This window comes from Moschus berezovskii, chromosome 10, assembly GCF_049115385.1.
Source record: "Moschus berezovskii isolate FMDL1 chromosome 10, NW_MosBer_1.0, whole genome shotgun sequence".
In the NCBI taxonomy this organism is placed as follows: domain Eukaryota; kingdom Metazoa; phylum Chordata; class Mammalia; order Artiodactyla; family Moschidae; genus Moschus; species Moschus berezovskii.
The window spans coordinates 11890668-11909409 of record NC_142469.1 but is presented as its reverse complement, the minus strand read 5'-3'; the positions used below and the strand labels follow the sequence as shown (position 1 = coordinate 11909409).

General features: G+C 37.3%; 1 protein-coding gene across 3 annotated transcripts in view; it reads right to left on the bottom strand.

Annotated features, from left to right (window-relative positions):
• The window catches only part of ADGRB3 (adhesion G protein-coupled receptor B3), an 893473-nt gene that overhangs the window by 367641 nt on the left and 507090 nt on the right, over positions 1-18742 (bottom strand). For all 3 annotated transcript variants that reach the window (XM_055433831.2, XM_088840488.1, XM_088840489.1), the window contains one exon: positions 8068-8111. In XM_055433831.2, coding sequence (XP_055289806.1) covers positions 8068-8111 — 44 coding nt within the window. The remainder of the gene's footprint in view (positions 1-8067; positions 8112-18742) is intronic.

The window sequence follows — 18742 nt, the reverse complement described above, 5'->3', positions numbered from 1 at the left end:
TGCACAGACCAATTACCAATAATGAAATTAAATTTGTAGGTAAAAAAAAAATTCCCAGCCAAAAAAAAAAAATCTAGATCTGGACATCTTCACAGGTGAATTCTAACACACGTATAAAGAACTAATACTCATCCTTCTCAAAGTATTCCAGAAAAACTGAAGAGCATAGAACACTCTCCAATTCATTCTATGAGGCCACTTCACATCAAAACCAGGCAAAGATACTACAAAATCAGAAACTTAAAGACTAATACATGCAATAAATATAGATGTAAAAATCCTGAGCAAAACATTAGTAAGCCAAATTCAACAATATATAAAAAGTATGATACACCATGATCAATTTTGGATTTATTCCAGGATCATAGGACAGTTCAATATTCACAAATCAACCGATGTGATAGACAACATCAACAAAAGGAAGGGTAAAAATTACATGATTATTTCAATAGACACAGAAAAATCATTTGACAAACTTCAGAATCCATTCATGATAAAAACTCATAGTGGATACAAAGGGAACATATCTCAACATAATAAGGGCAAGTTACGTTAAACCCACAGGTAACATACTCAGTGATGAAAAGCCTTTCCCCTAAAATTAGGAATAAGAGAAGGATACCTACTCTTACAATATCTATTTAACACAGTAATGGAAATCCTAATTACTGCATGAGAGAAGGAAAGGACGTAAGAGACATGTAAATTGGAAGAAAAGAGGTAAAGCTGTCAACTATTTGCTGATGTTATGATGATATACATAGAGAGCCCTAATGTTTCCACCAAAAAATCTATAAGCATTAATAAACAAATTCAGTAAAGTTGCAGGATAGAAGGCTATAGTGAACTATTTAAAAGAGGAAGCAATAAAACAATTCCATTTAAATTATACTCAAAAAGAAATAAACTTAGCACCTAGACTCTGAAAACTACAATATATTGATTAAGGAAAATAAAAATGATACAAAGAAATGGAAGTGTACTTTATGTTCTTGGATTGGAAGTATTGTTAAAATTGCCACAGTAGCCAATGAAATCTACAGATTAAAGGCCATACATATCAAAATCAAATTTTTCACAGAAATAGAACAAATAATCCTAAAATTCATATTGAACAACAAAAAAATCCTGAACTGCCAAAAGAATCTTGAGAAAAAACAGCAAAGCTAAAGTTATCATGGTCTCTGAATTCAGATGATAATGCAAACGAACAGTAGTCAGAACAGCATGATACTGACACAAAAAACAGACGCATAGAGTAACGGAGCAGAACAGAGGGCCAGGAGACAAACTCAGGAGCCCATGGAAAATTAACACACAACAAAGGAGTAAACATACGCAGTGGAGAAGAGACAGGTGCTTCAATAACTGTTGCTTTGAAAACTCGACAGCTAAGTGTAAAAATGTGAAACTAGAACATTTTATCATACCATGCATAAAAATAAACTCACAATGCGTTAAGACCCAACTGTAAGGCCTGAAGCCATAAAACTCCTGGAAAAGAACACAGGTGTAACACTCTGACATAAATTATAGCAATAGTTTTTTGATCTGTCCACTAAGGAAAAAGAAACAAACAGGAAAATAAATAAATGTGACCTATTAATAATTAAGCTTAAATGTGTTTGGGCAGTAAAGGAAACAACTGACAAAACAAAATGACAACCTATGGAATGGGAGAAAATATTTGCAAATGATATGACTGATAAGGTGTCCATTTCTAAAATATATAAACAACTCACACAACTCTATTTTTAAAAGCTAACAATTTAAAAATGAGTAGAAGACCTGGATAGACACTTTTCTAAAAAAACAAAAGATGGCCAATAGTCACATAACATTGCTAATTATTAGAAAAATGAAAATCAAAACTATAATATGGTATCAACTCACACCTCTCAAAATGGTTATCATCAAAAAGTCTACAAATAACAAAATACCGGTAAGGATGTAGAGGAAAGGAAATCCTAATACACTGTTGTCGAAATGTAAGATGGTACAGAAACTATGGAAAACAGCATGGAAGTTCCTTCAAAACCTAAAAATAAGACTACCTCAGATACCACAATTCCACTCCTAGATATGTATCAAAAAAAAAACAAAACCCAAATTCCTTTTTTAAATTAATTAATTAATTAACTTTTATTTAATAAATGGTACAAAGCACAATGCCAAAAACATTAACAGTTAAAATTTCACCAAATGTAAAAATACTGTAGAATACACAGTTGTAAAAAGCTACATTATTTTACAACTGCCTCAGGCTGCAAAAAGAAAAAAAACCCAATGCCATACCTAAGTTATCCCTCTCTCAAAATAATGCTATTTATGTTATAAACCATGAGCACCCCATCAAAAGACGGGAACCACTTTTGTTAATTCATATATATATATATATATGACTGTATCATTTTGCTATACACCTGAAACAAACACAACACTGTAAATAAAATATAGTACAATATAAAATAAAAATAAGTAACAGAACTTTGGGGCTTTACACAGAGTTAGAGTTCCTATCAGAGGGACAATAGCACCACGGCCATACTGAATCCTCATGAAGGAGGCACACGAATGACTGGATTACAAGAGTTACAGGAATGAGAGCTGCTCACTTCCCAGAAACTACAGCTCACAGAAAGCCAACAAAGGCACGAGATACAGACCATTCATTTATGAATGTGTAAAACTCAAGAAAGTCCACATCACTCCTACAACATGTTGAAAGTGCTTCAGAATTCACACAATACTAATTTTCTTTTGGTTCTGGTTAAATTATATATACCAGTTTACTAATTTGAAGACACATGTACCACAAATGTTCATAGCAACAATATAAATAATAGCCAAGACATAGAAGCAACCTACATACACATCAAGAGCCTGCCTGATGGTTCAGTGGTAAAGAGACACACGTTTGATCCCTGGGTTGGCAAGATCCCCTGGAGAAGAAAATGGAAACCCACTCCAGTATTCTTGTCTGGGAAATCGCATGGACAGAGGAGCCTGGTGGGATACAGTCCATGGGGTTGCAAAGAGTGGGACATGACTTAGCAACTAAACAACAGCAACAGGTTCATTGACAGACGAATGGATAAAGAGGATGTGAACAATGAAATACTGAAATATTACTCAGCCATGAAAAAGAACGAAATTTGCCATTCGCAACAATGTGAGTGGACCTAGAAGGCATTATGCGTAGTGAAATTAGTCAAAGAATTGTTTTCATTTATATATGAAATATAAAAAATAAATCCAATTATATGCATATAACTGAGACTCACAGATGCAGAGAACTAGTGGTTACCAGTGAGAAGAGGGATGAGAGTTCCACAAGACTGTGGTACACGATATAGAGATACAAACTATTGTGTACAAAATAATAAGTAACAAGGACATTGTGTACAATACAGGGAAATATTGCCATTATTTTATAATAAATTTTAATTGAGTACAGTCTATTAAAATGTTATATCATTATGCTATACTACTGAAACTAATATAATACCATAAATCAACTGAAATAAAATAAAGAAAAAATGAATTTCTAAAACATTTTCTGAGAACAAACATAATATTTCACAGACCTGTTAGTAACAAATGGTGTTGCTGAGAACAGGATAAATATTATAGCTTCAGATGAAAGGAAGACTTATGGATTTTCTAGGGAATGTTATCAACACAAGATTCAATACCCAAAAATCTAAATTTGGAGTAGCCCCCAAAATGTGCAAATTATCAATCACACAAGTGTAAAAAGAAACATTTTTGTAACTAAAATAAGCCTTTTTGTGATGTGAGCAAACTATTTTCAAGTTATTCCTTGGGTCAGCTACAAAGAAGCAAGTGCCTTTTAATTTCATGGCTGTAGTCACCATCTTCAGTGATTTTGGAGCCCAAAAATAAAGTCTGTCACTGTTTCCATTGTTTCCACATCTATTTGCCATGAAGTGATGGGACCGGATGCCATGATCTTAGTTTTCTGAATGTTGAGTTTTAAGCCAACTTTTTTCACTCTTCTCTTTCAATTTCATCAAGAGGCTCTTTAGTTCTTCAGTTTCTGCCATAAGGGTGGTGTCATCTCATGTGCGTACCTGAGGTTATTGATATTTCTCCCAGCAATCTTGATTCCAGCTTGTGCTTCATCCAGCCTGGCATTGTGCATGATGTACTCTGCATATAAGTTAGATAACAGGGTGACAATATACAGCCTTGACATATTCATTTTCCTATTTCGAACCAGTCTGTTGCTCCACATCCAGTTCTAAATGTTCCATCTTGACCGGCAAACTGAATTCTCAGGAGGCAGGTAAGGTGGACTGGTATTCCCATCTCTCTAAGAATTTTCCACAGTCTGTTGTGATCCACACAGTCAAAGGCTTTGGCATAGCCAATAGGGCAAAAGTAGATGCTTTTCTTGAACTCTCTTGCTTTTTCGATGACTCAGCAGATGTTGGCAATTTGATCTCTGGTGCCTCTGCCTTTTCTAAATCCAGCTTGAACATCTGGAAGTTCACAGTTCATGTAATGTTGAAGCCTGGCTTGGAGAATTTTGAGCATTACTTTGCTAGTGTGTGCGATGAGTGCAACTGAGTGGTAGTTTCAACATTCTTTGGCATTACCTTTCTTAGGGGTTGGAATGAAAACTGACCTTTCCAGTCCTGTGGCCACTGCTGAGTTTTACAAATCTGCTAGCATATTGAGTGCAGCACTATCATAGCATCATCTTTTAGGATTTGAAATAGCTCAACTGTAATTCCATCACCTTCACCAGCTTTGTTCGTAGTGATGCTTCTTAAGGCTCACTTGACTTCCATTCCAGGATGTCTGGCTCTAGGTGAGTGATCACACTGTCGTGGTTATCTGGGTCATGAAGATCTTTTTTGTTTAGTTCTTCTGTGTAGTCTTGTTACCTCTTCTTAATATCTTCCGCTTATATTAGGTCCATACCATTTCTGTCCTTTATTGAACCCATCTTTGCATGAAATGTTCTCTTGGTGTCTCTAATTTTCTTGACGAGATCTCTAGTCTTTCCCATTCTATTGTTTTCCTCTATTTCTTTGCATTGATCACTGAGGAAGGCTTTATCTCTTGGAACTCTGCATTCAGATGGGTATATCTTTTCTTTTCTCCTTTGCCTTTAGCTTCTCTTCTTTTCTCAGCTATTTGTAAGGCCTTCTCAGACAACCATTTTGCCTTTTTGCATTTCTTTTTCTTGGGGATGTTGTTGATCACTGCCTCCTGTACAATGTCACAAACCTCCGTCCATAGTTCTTCAGGCACTCTATCTATCAGACCTAATCCCTTGAATCTATTTCTCACTTCCACTGTATAGTCATAAGGGATTTGATTTAGGTCATGCCTGAGGGGTTGAGTGGTTTTCCCTACCTTCTTCATCCCACTTTCTTATCATAAGACAAAAAAGTTTGCAACTACATGATGGTGACAGATGGCTTGGAGTTAAAGAATATACTTCTAAGCAGGAGACATGGGTTCGATTTCTGTGCATGGAAGATCCCTTGGAGAAGGAAATTGCAACCCACTCCAGTATTCTTGCTTGGGAAATTCCATGGATAGAGGAGCTTGGTGGTCTACCTTCTATGGGGTCACAAAAGAGTCACACATTACTTAGCGACTAAAAAACAAAACAACACTGGTGACAGATGGTAACTAGACTTATGATGGTGGTCATTTATCAGTGTAAACAAATATGGAATAATTACATTTCATACCTGAAACTAACATAATGTTAAATGTCAAATACATCTTAATAAAAATTTAAGGTAATTTGATTACTTACACCAAAATTTTAAAAATGACTTCTAATTTCAACTCTGCTACTATTGAACTCTTCAACTCTGCTAATCTTGAAAACATCATTTAGATAAATCCTTTTCTGATAAAAAAAAAAACAAGAGCCATATCTCTTCATTATTAACCATGCTCGGTGTCTTATACTCAAAGTTAACATCACTGCATCGATAAAACTATTGTGATGTGAACATGATCAAAATAGAAGAACAGATGTGAAGAAACAAAAAAAAACTTGTCTTAACCTTCATTGTTTCAAACTCACGCAGAAAAACAATTTAATGATGAAGCAGTCTGGTGAAAAGTATGACAGGATGGAATTTCTGTCACAGAGGAAAGATTTTTGATCACTCTTCTGATACATCAAGGAAACATGAACTGCACTGATCTCTGGAGATAAGATGATTTGAAAGGCAGCTAACACATCTCCTCTCACTGAATAGTTTTCTTCAAGGACAGCTACAAACTTGAAGTTTGTAAAACCAAGACATGTTCTTTGTGATGGATAAGGGTCAGCAGATGTTAGAGAAAGTAGAATGTGATTGATTTGTAAATTCAGTGCTGACCTCAAGCACCAATAGTTCCATAAATTAAACTTAACACCTTAGAAAAACTGAGAAAGCAAACCAAGAGAAACACAAAATAAGGGAATGTCACTTTTTCTATAATATTCATGTAAGTCCCAAAGGTCTTTTGGAATAGCCAATGCCTTCTACTTGGGTCAATACAGAAACACATTCTATCCACTAAAAAGATAATGAAACTAAACAAAAGTTGGTTATTATTCATGGAGACGTGCAAATGCCTGTAATCATGTGTGTAAGATGGCATGCTTTTCTTGAGTAGAAAACAATTAGTTTTTTGTGTAGACTTTTATATTTCCCTTGGCTATACAACATACTAAACGTGACTTAGAATATACTATGAACACCTTCTCCGGCAATTGGTAAAAAGGAAATCTTGCAAAAATTTTACTACAATGGATTTCTTCATGTGGTTTTAAAAAGCAAAAAAAAAAAAAAAATCACATCAATGAGAGCATCCAACTCATGTTATTACCAGGGCAATTTGAGACTCTCTTTATGCACTAAGGTTCCTAGGAAAAGAGGATCCTAGAATATTTGAATCTGAAGAAAACAAACAAACAAACCATGATTCATACCATTGACAAGAAATTAAATAAAAGAAAAAACATGATTGATGTCATTGATTTTTCACACACATAAATACTATTTTAACTTACATCACTATCCTAAGAATTAGCACATTTCCAATAGGTTTGCTTTTTACCTAGAAATCTAAGAATATCCCTCTTCTAAACTCTCCAATAACTACAAATAGGAGACAAGCAACATCATAAAACCCTGAATACACATCCAATTCAGGGGTAAGAACACTGGGGAAATTCTTAGAATATATAGAATGTGGTGCTTTAACAGCATACACTTGGTGGCACTACTTTTTGAGACTGATTGACATTAATCTCCCCTCCATGCAAAGCAAAGAAAAAGAAGATTGTATAATCTGACTACTACACTAAAAGAAACTCAGACGAGTACTTAAAGTTTGGGAGTCTAATTAAGCCTTAATCATGGATTTTTCTGCTCTTTGAGACCTTAAAATCTCATAGCATTACCAATGAGATTAAGATGATTTTGACCAGATATATAGCAATTACTTGTACAAACAAAGCAATACATGGAAGAATGATTCATCCTTATTTATTGAAATTATTTTCTTTTGTCTTCATGAATTCATAAAATATAGAAAAAGAAAATTAAGTGACACTTACATTCTCATAAGAAAACAATCTGAATGGCCATATAAATATTGCATTACTCTGATAATAGATTCAAGGTCATGTAAGTAATGTATTGGCTAAATGACCATAGAGATTGCTATTTTATTCTGCAATGCTAAGCGGAATCACTAGGACAAAATGTTGAAATAGCATTTGAGTTACTATAATTTTAAAACAGTAAAGCTTTTTTAAAACCTCATGGAATTGACATCGCAGTGTGCCTTACACTTTAGGTAATGCAGTCCTATCTTGGGATATAACCTGATGGCATCATCACACACACACAAACACATTCATCATGCTGTCTTGCAGCTTCAAAACGGAGGCTCTTCTCAATGAGTGTAACTCCATCCCACTAATTTATTATATTCCTGTGGACTAGAAGGCAGCTGAAATAACTTTACATGCTTTGAATATTTAGTCCAAAGTAATGTAAGGAAACATCCATCACTTACGTTTTTGAATCATCCCATAACACACAATAGGGATTCAAAGTACCCTAAAAGTAAGAAGAGAAAGAATAAATGTATCTTGAGTAGCTATATTAAAAAACTGAAGTTCCCTGTGAAATGCAAACAGAATGGCACATTTCTTATCTTGCAGTAAGATACTTTAAAGATTCCATCTCTGTTTTGCATAAAAATTTGCATGTCCTTCCTCATAGGTTTAATGGCTCATTTTATGAAATTTTACTCAAGAAAACTTATATCCATTCCAAATATCGTAACCCATATTTCATTTGTTTTAATTATAAGTGAAAGTTTCATTTACAACAAAGTCTATACTTTTATATTTATACTTTTCTTTCATAGACAACATGGTTTATACTTTTATGATTTCTATTTCATTTTTTTCTCTAAATTACTAACTGCTGGATTATTTCCTTTAAGAAATACAGTAGTTAAATCACAGTAAAACATTCTATATTAGGCACTGCCCTGTCATGTCCTATTCCATTTCGGGGGGGTGTAGCTTCTAAAAGCAAGACCATTTCCAGAGAGTCTGTGGACTTGCAATATTTTCTTAACCAACAGAACAAAGTTCTATAGAATCACATCTAATAAAGCTATGGGGGAAACACGCTAAATTTTTATTTAGTTTAATAATTATGTACTGAGTAGCCATGATGACCTTCAGGATGACACAATGAGTTTTCTACACTGGATAATGCACCAGGCACACAGTTTTGAAGAGCTCTGATTGTTGGAATGTTTTACTTTTTGTTTTTCTCTCACATTCATGGGGCCTTATTGTTCCCTTTGAAACTAAACTAGTAATTTTTCTTCTCTGTGATATCTTTAGCTATCCACAGATCCTCTTGTCTTTTCTATTAAACATACTCTGTTGCTTTCAAGTTCTCTCACTCTCCTGACACTCATCTTCTGGAGTGCTTACTTTACAGTGTGACTAGGAAAACATCCACCTGTGCTGCATGCACGGGACAAAGCGGAATTTTGCCTCTCCAGTGCCATATTCCTAATAACCCACACCAACAGTGTATGGGATATTTTGGTAGTTTTCTCCTAAGCTTGACACATTGAAGTCTCTCAGGAAAGATTTCTGAATCCTGATCTTGGCATTCCACACACTCACTATTGCTTCTAAACTTTGGGTCACTGAAGGATAAAGACACATCATATCTATGGGCTCATCCACCAAGTCATTGATATCAAAATGATTAATAAGCCAAGCCAGGTGAAAATTCCAGTCCTGAAACAGACTACAAGCACGTTCCTGCAGGTGGACAAGCTCCCTTGGTGATTGCCAGCTATGAACTTGCCCTCAGTCTTGTTTCCAAATAGATAATTACTAGGGTAGATCTGGCAAAGCAATATCTTCAAAGTCCAGGCAAGTTCTTTGGGAAACACTGCCTCTCTAAAGTACTGTTCACTATGTCCATTCTAGAATTCTATTAGAAAAAGAAAAAAACCCCACAACTTTGGCTCATTATTCTAAAATTGGTGAAATCTATCCCTTGGACTGCAAGGAATCCAATCAGTCCATCCTAAAGGAAATCGGTCCTGAATATTCCTTGGAAGGACTGATGCTGAACCTGAAACTCTAATACTTTGACCACCTGATGCAAATAACTGACTCAATGGAAAAGACCCTGATGCTGGGAAAGACTGAAGGCAGGAGGAGAAGGGGACGACAGAGGATGTGATGGCTGGATGGTATCACTGACTCAATGGACATGAGTTTGAGTAAACTCCAGGAGTTGGTGATGGACAGGGAAGTCTGACGTGCTACAGTCCATGGGGTCCCAAAGAGTTGGACATGACTGAGCGACCGAACTGAACTATCCCAATTTTATTAGCATTTTTTAATTGGGACATTTGACTAACTCCCATATGTTAGCACTGTTACCATTCTTCAGAATCTCTCATAGACCAGATCTCTAAGGTATCTTTCTTCTAATCAGACACTCAGACCTATAAACCATGCTCTCAGAGCACAAAAAACATTCCCGTCCTTAAAATGGGTTATAGTCTTATAGAGATTAATGAGGAACATGTGGAATGTTCATATAACAATAGAGACATGCTCAAAAGAAATATCGCTAGTCATAATTTATATTTTAGGGGACAAATGATGGACTGAGCATCATGGCCTGTGTTACAGCAAGTTCCATGGAAGAAGTGGGTCCTGATCCAGTCATTATGTGAGGCAGAGATATGTAGATGTTCATGAGATGAAGAGGTGATGGCATTTCAAATTTGTTTCTTTCTCTGTCCTTTGAGACCCTTTCTAGTTTTACTTGAAATTCTCACATGGTTTCTGACTTCCTAACAAGTCCTCAGCAGAAATACAATATCGTATCATAAAGTTATTTTATATACATCTAGAGTTCTGTTCAAAAGAACTCAAGGCAATTTATAGAAGTTGCCTTTTCTACTCTTACCCATACCTCTGTCAAATCTTGGTTTCACCCCTACCTTCCTCACTCACACCCCTTAGAGCTCATGCTTTTCTCTCTCTCTGTCCTTTGGAACATTTAGAAACAATCCACTTGAGAATTATTATAGGTTCTGATATGCTCCGCTCCATCTTGCTTGTTATTGTACATTCCGGGACATACACAAAAGACAAATACTCCTCCGTGAATGCTCATTCCAGAACAGTCACCCTGTGGGGCTGTGGGCTGAGGTCAATTACATAAACATCTGAAGTTTATAGAAATATGCAGAACAAGCAGATTAGAGGATCTTCGTACCTCAACAGACCAGTCACTTAAGGAATAAGAATGTGAGATGGTAAAACCAATGATGAATGAATTCTAAACATGAAAAAAAAATGGCTAAAAGAAACCACTTGTAAAATATTTGTTATAATTTTAAGATACTTTTCTCAAAGGCACTCTGCTATAAGATCTGTTATGAGGAATTTATGGAAAATCAATAACAGGAAATGGTGAGCCTGACAGAACAGAGGACCATAATATAATGGCAGAAGCGAGGGGAAAATAGTCAGGCTGTGAACTAACTCACAGAAGTGGATTTAAGAAATTCATGAAACTAAAAAAACAAAGACTGTCTGGTAAATGAGCCAAATGGGCTAGAAATTAATCTATGCTGCTGCTGCTAAGTCGCTTCAGTCGTGTCCGACCCTGTGCGACCCCGTAGACGCCAGCCTGCCAGGCTCCCCCTTCCCTGGGATTCTCCAGGCAAGAACACTGGAGTGGGTTGCCATTTCCTTCTCCAATGTGTGAAAGTGAAGTTGCTCAGTCATGTCTGACTTGTAGCGACCCCGTGGACTACAGCCTATCAGGCTCCTCCGTCCATGGGATTTTCTAGGCAAAAGTACTGGAGTGGCTTGCCATTGCCTTCTCCGAGAAATTAATCTATAGAGCAGTCAATATAGTTGACACTTAAAATATTAAAACTGAAAATATTTGAAAACTTTTTGAAAGAATATCCTGTTCTTAAAAACAAATTTTTGGCCAAAAAAGTGTCTCCTGACTCCATTCAAAACTGCAAAGTTGAACAGTACAGTTGAGTTAATAAACATTACCACTCACCCAGTTTCAAGTACTTGAAAAGTGTACCAAGAGTCACATTTTCTAGTTACCATAGATGTTCTAAACACATCATTTGTACTATCTTATATAGTCTTTGCTCTTTTCTTTTACTTCTTTCCTCTGTCTCAACGTCAAGCAAGTCAATATAGAGCATCCTTGACTGATGGTGACCGGGTTACATTCTGATAAACCCATTGCAAGTTGAAAATACTGTAAGTTGACAATGTATTTCATAAATCTAACCTATCGAACATCATTGCTTAACCTAGTCTACCTTAAATGTGCTCACAACACATTAGCCAAAATTTGGGCAAAATCATCTCACGCAAAGCCTGCTGTATTGAAAACAAAATCAAGATGCTTTTATGGGTACAGAATGGCTGTACAGAATGGGTACAAATGGCTGTACACAGTTGTTCAACCTCATGATAGTGTGGTCGTTTGGGAGCTGTGGACCACCGTTCAACATCACAACAGAGCAACTGAATATCTCTAGCCCAGAAAAAGGTTGAAATTGAAAATCCTAAGTGTGGTTCCTACTGGATGCACCCACCATCACATCCCACCATCAAAAGGTGAAAAATCATGATTGAGGAGATATCTGTATATCTATTTAACAGTATAATACGTCACTGGCTTTGTCCGTGTTTCTATGCATGGGCCTCTTTTCCTTTGGTCTTACGTAACTTCCCTAGTTTCTCGTTTGTAAAATGGGGAATTTAGACATCTTTTCTACCTCGTAGAATTATCCTAGAATGACATTTATAAATTATTTCCTTTTCTTTTTGAAAATTCTCATCCAAGTCTTTTTTTTTCCACCTATGTAGTATTTTCAGTGTATCTCACAATGGTAAATCACTCTCACAAAGAGAAATCAGGAGAGAGCCAAGATGACGAACACGTGCATCGACTCATGCAAAAAATCACTTAGCAAATATCTGTTACATTCCAGATAACTTGCAGGCACTGGGGACACAGCACTGAACAAAACAAAGCCTTTGCCTCACATACTTACCTATAATGAAGGGGGCAGGGAGAGAGACAAAGAAGAACCCAAGTAAATACATAATATGCTAGGTGGCAATATGTGCTGTGTTGAAAAGTAGATCACACTGAGTAGGAAAGACCGGGAAGTGAATGGATTACAATTTTGTATATTGAGAAGGCTTAACCAATAAGGCTTGCCAACAAAGGTCTGTCTAGTCAAGGCTCTGGTTTTTCCAGTAGTCATGTATGGATGTGAGAGTTGGATAAAAAGAAAGCTGAGTGCCAAAGAGTTGATGCTTTTGAACTGTGGTGTTGGAGAAGACTCTTGAGAGCCCCTTGGACTGCAAGGAGACCCAACCAGCCCATCCTAAAGGAAATCAGTCCTGAATATTCATTGGAAGGACTAATGTTGAAGCTGAAACTCCAATACTTTGGCCACCTGATGTGAAGAACTGACTCATTTGAAAAGACCCAGATGCTGGGAAAGATTGAAGGCAGGAGGAGAAGGGGACGACAGAGGATGAGATGGTTGGACGGCATCACCAACTCAATGGACACGAGTTTGAGTAAGCTCTGGGAGTTGGTGATGGACAGGGAGGCCTGGCGTGCTGCAATCCATGGGGTTCCAAAGAGTTGGACACGACTGAGCGACTGAACTGAACCAATATTTGAACAAATACCTGAAGGAACTTGTTTACAGAAAAGATAATAGTCATAATAAACATGAATTTTGACCAAGTTATTCCAAGTTTTCCTTGGAGTTTTTAAGTTCTGAATAAATTAAATTTACATGAAATCTTAATTATGTTCTTGTTGCCTAAAATTTTCAAGGTATTTTCTCTGGACTTACTCTAGAATCACCTGGGATGCTGATTTAAAAAGTAGGTTCTTTGGCTTCAGGAACTTTGAGATTGGGGCTTAACCTAGGAGCAGGCATTCTAACAACTACTCCCTCCACTACTCATAATTTTTAACCCACATTACATTTGTAGAATCATGGACATAAAACAGGGGCTTTCCAGTTGGCTCAAGTGGTAAAGAATCTGCCTGCCAATGCAGGAGCCACAGGAGATGCAGGTTTAGTTCGTTTCTGGGTCGGGAAGAGCTCCTGGAAAGGAAAAAGCAACCCACTTCAGTATCCTTGCTGGGATAATCCCATGGACAGAGGAGCCTGATAGGCTACAGTCCATTGAGGCTGCAGAAGAGCCGAACATGACTGATGTGATGACTGAGCATGCACGCACGCATGCACACACAGACACACACAAGAAATAACATGGCTACTTCACTCTCTGCTTTGCTTTGAAGTGTTCAAATGTTTAGACCTCATATTTCACAGTAAATTCCTAATCTGGAAACCTCTTAACTGTCCTGTACCTTTCATAGCCCTCTTGAAACAAAAATGTCCTCTCATCTGTAGAGGAAAAGCAAGCTTGTAGACAAAGCTTCTAAGGATGTGGAGAAGGGCAGTGACCTCCTTGTCACTGTTCCAACAATTCCAAGGCTCGGGATCATAAGTTCCAGGGCAAGTTCTTCTGTCGCATCTTCCCATGATTGAGCGCATCGAGTTCTCATACATGGAGAAGAAAGAGACTGTTCAACTGACATTACAAAGCCTCTATTTCTGAAATTTTATATGTAAAGGCATTACATTAAAAACACCTGGATTTTGCTAAACTTATCCTCCACTTCCATCCCACTTTTAATTGTAATTGTTAAATAACTGTACAAACTGATTTTGGGAATTCCTAAGAACATTCCCCAAACACCTGATCTGACCCACCAAAGACTAGTTTATATCTTGCCTATAATTCAAATACTTTTTGAGAAGAGCCACATCTTAAAACACTCAGGAATGCATTCTTAGGGAAGCAGAATTCTAGTAGAGGTAAATCTTTCCACACTCATATCTCTGACAGGTCACTAAAACGGATCAGTGAGCAGAAGCCCTTTCTGGAGCCCTTTCTGTATATCTTTTAACAAATAAACATCTTTATAAACCCTGAAAGTATAATATACCACCTAAGGGGATGATGCCATTGAAAATAATATGCAGCTCAATAACAGGAAACCATTTGTTGCATGCTCTCCACACTTCTTAAGGCTTTCAAGAATATCTTAGTATTTGTAAATGATACTTAAAAACAGCTGTCTGGGTTCAGCTCTCATTTTTTGATAGGACAACTGAGATACACGTGGAGTCCAAAGAACCTCACTGAGAATGCAACACTGTGTTATTGCTTAAAAGGACATGGAGACATAGAATTTTTCCATTTATTTGCATGAGTTTTATAGAAAGCAAAGCATTGAGAATCAGTGAAATCAAGAAGATGGAAAAGAAAGTGCTGTCTTTAGGTAAAGCAGAATGATATATAGGGCAGTGAAGTGAGAAATGCGGAATATGGTTCTATCAGGATAAGTCACGTCCTCCAGGAGCTGGCAGCTCTTCAGTTAGCACATGGGGAGGGCACGCATCTAATTCAGCTTCTGCTATCTAGATACTCAGGAATCCACATTAACCAGATGACACTGACTTTGTGGATGTGGTAACAGCTTGCTTCTCTGATTCCTTAGCTATATCACCAATCACAGAATGTACATTATTTCCTGACACATATTTTTCTATTGAAATAGAGGAAGTAGTAAAAGTAGAACCAGTATCAGAAATTATTTTCATGTATATCTTTCAAAGAAAATCACTGTCTCCACATTTATGTCTTAGAGTAGTCTTCCTCATATGTGATTGCTAACTAGATTCCATATAGATATAGCAGACAGCTTTGCCTTCTTCTTTTAAATCCAAAAGGATGTAACAGTGTGTCCCAGTAGTATTTTCATGGGGTCCTGGCAGAGACGAGAGCTGGCTGGGCTGTTTTGGACAGTTTCAATGTATCAGCTGCAAGCAGAGAAGTTTCCTCAGCTGCTTTAAGAGCACAACACATCTACAAATGTCAGAGTTGTTCTTGGCATCCTCCAATTGTCCCTAACATCCTCAGTTCAGTTCAGTTCAGTCGCTCAGTCGTGTCCGACTCTCCGCGACCCCATGAATCACAGCACGCCAGGCCTCCCTGTCCATCACCAACTCCCGGAGTACACTCAAACTCATGTCCACAGAGTCGGTGATGGCATCCAGCCATCTCATTCTCCGTCGTCCCCTTCTCCTCCCGCCCCCAACCTTTCCCAGCATCAGAGTCTTTTCCAGTGAGTCAACTCGTCGCATGAGGTGGCCAAAGTATTGCAGTTTCAGCTTTAGCATCAGTCCCTCCAATGAACACCCAGGATTGAGCTCCTTTAGAATGGACTGGTTGGATCTCCTTGCAGTATAAGGGACTCTCAAGAGTCTTCTCCAACACCACAGTTCAAAAGCATCGATTCTTCGGCGATCAGCTTTCTTCACAGTCCAACTCTCACATCCATACATGACCACGGGAAAAACCATTGCCTTGACTAGAAGGACCTTGGTTGGCAAAGTAATGTCTCTGCTTTTTAATATACTATCAAGGTTGGTCATAACTTTCCTTCCAAGGAGCAAGCGTCTTTTAATTTCATGGCTGCAATCAGCATCTGCAGTGATTTTGGAGCCCAAAAAAATAAAGTCTGACACTGTTTCCACTACTACCAGCTTAAAGTGGCCATTATCATTGTCTGGCATGATAATCAGCAGGCCAAAATGTAATCTGTAGTTGCTGACTGACTTTCACTGAGAAATATATGATTATTACTGTAGTTTAACTGTTAAGGTACACACATATATATATATTATTTCCATAATAAAAACTTGATTTTGCAATGTTCCAATGCAAACACAGGTTATTAGTTTTTTATTGCTGCTACTACGAATTAACACCCTCTTATGGCAACTCCAGTGTTCTTGCCTGGAGAATCCCAGGGACGGGGGAGCCTGATGGGCTTCCGTCTATGGGGTCACACAGAGTTGGACACGACTGAAGTGACTTAGCAGCAGCAGCAGCATAGAACAAGACAAATTTATTATCTCACAGTTTCTCTGTGTCAGGAGTCTTTGTGAACTTCGCTGGATTTCTGCTCAAGTGATTCACAAGGCTGGAATGCTAACAGGATTCGAGTCCTTTCTGGATATGGGGATGAATCTGCATCTAGGTTCATTCAGGTCTCAGCATAATTGAGCTCCTGTAGTTGTAGGACTGAGGTTTGTGCTTTCTTCTTTGTTGACAACCAGGGTTGTTTTTAGCTTTGTAGAGTCTGCCCATATTCCTTGGCTTTTGGTCCTATTCCTTCATCTTCAAAGTCAGCGATGGCAGGTTGAGTCCTTATTACCTTGCATCTCTCTGACCATAGCTGAGAAAGACTTGCCAGTTTTAACGGTTCATGTGAATTGGACCAATTCACATAATTTAGGATATCTGCCCCATCTCAGTGTTCTTACCCTTAATCACATCTGCAAATTCCCTTCTGACCTATAATATATTCAAGTTATGGGGGCTAGGATGTGGGCATCCTGGTGGGGGCACATTCTCTTTACCATACAGGGGGTGATTATATATGCAGTCCAGGGACTGAATCTGGCTTGCTACCTACTTCGGTAAATTGTATTTTGTTGTAACAGAACCACACCCATTTTTACATACTGTCTATGGTTGCTGTCACACTACAACAGCATAACAGAGTAGATGTGACAGGACCATTGTAACTCATATGCCCAAAATGCCTGACTCAGCTGAAAATATTTGCTCCAACAACAGCATAATTAGTCTAAAACCTTTCTGAAGAATAACGATGTTGCATTATGAATAAAAATAAACTGAATTTGAGATGTAAGTGGGAAGAACGCTTACTCAAGTTTAGGAATTTAGGATATAACCAAAAAAGCTGTAGCAAGAGAATAATTTCTATCTCAATTTTAGCCGCTGGCAGAACCATCAATCTGCTTGTCTAGTTAGCATTTCTAGACTCTCCCATTAAAACTACCAAGAGTTTTGAGCAGGAAAACATCAGAAATCTCTTCCAACTGGACACAAGCTAGGGTAGAAAAGTAACTTAAAAAGTAAAGGGATACAACTATCCCTCTGTGGAAGTTACAATCGCATAGATTGAATGCATTCTTGAAGCTTTGCCAAGTGATTTTTAATTCCTTGGATTGTTATTGGCCTGTGCTATTCATGAAAACACCCACTAAACAATGTGGGGATTTCTCTTTATTGTTTCTCATGGTTCCTAATAGTAAAAAGCATATTCATCACAGTTTTCCATTGTGTTTTCCACTATGATTTACAAAGGGCATGGCTCATGACTAATTTTAGTTTATAAACATAAAACAAACTCCTCAATTTGTTAGGTAGATCCTATTAGTACACAAGCAAATATGGCAAAGAAAATAAAACCTACAAGCCCGATTCCCATGAGATCATTTGTAAATATGATCAGTTTGAGAACTACAAATAAACCCAGTAGATTTTTCTTAATACTGAAAGATAGCAGGTTTACCCTACCTAGACCATGAAAGCTGTTACTCAGGGAAAGAAAGAAAAGGAAACAGAAAAATTGACTGCAGAGACTGCAGGCTAGTATTGGTTAATCTATCCCTCTACCAGAAATGGAACTCTATTAAGAAAGTTTGTTTGGAAAAAGGAGACTGATGGACTGCAAAGCTGATAGAGCACAAGATAACTAAAATTTTTCTATCTTTAAAGATAAGGATGTTATATATCTTGGAAAGTCAGCAGGCCCAGATCAGTCAGGACCAAGGCATCCTAATGATGGGTGTATGTATGTGTGTGTGTGTTTCCTAATGTGTACACTTACAGACCTACTCGACTCCCCTTATTTAGGTCCCAATAATTACTTTCAATAAATGTATTAACTTTCCTTGCACATTACAGAGTCTAACAATACTTAAGTAATATAACATGGAAAACAAAATTACTTTTCTCAGAAAAGCAAATTTGGTATTTCTAATAATCAAGCAATTTCTGTGTTCAAGTGCTAAAGACCACAAAACTGGACTCTGCAAATTATAATAATAAAGTTATGAGCCTAGAAAACTGAACTAAAAATAGTATTTTAGTCTTTAAAGACTTATGAGCTGGTTAAAACTGCAAATGGCTTTGCCAAATACAATATGGAATTTCAAGATTCTATGTTCTTTT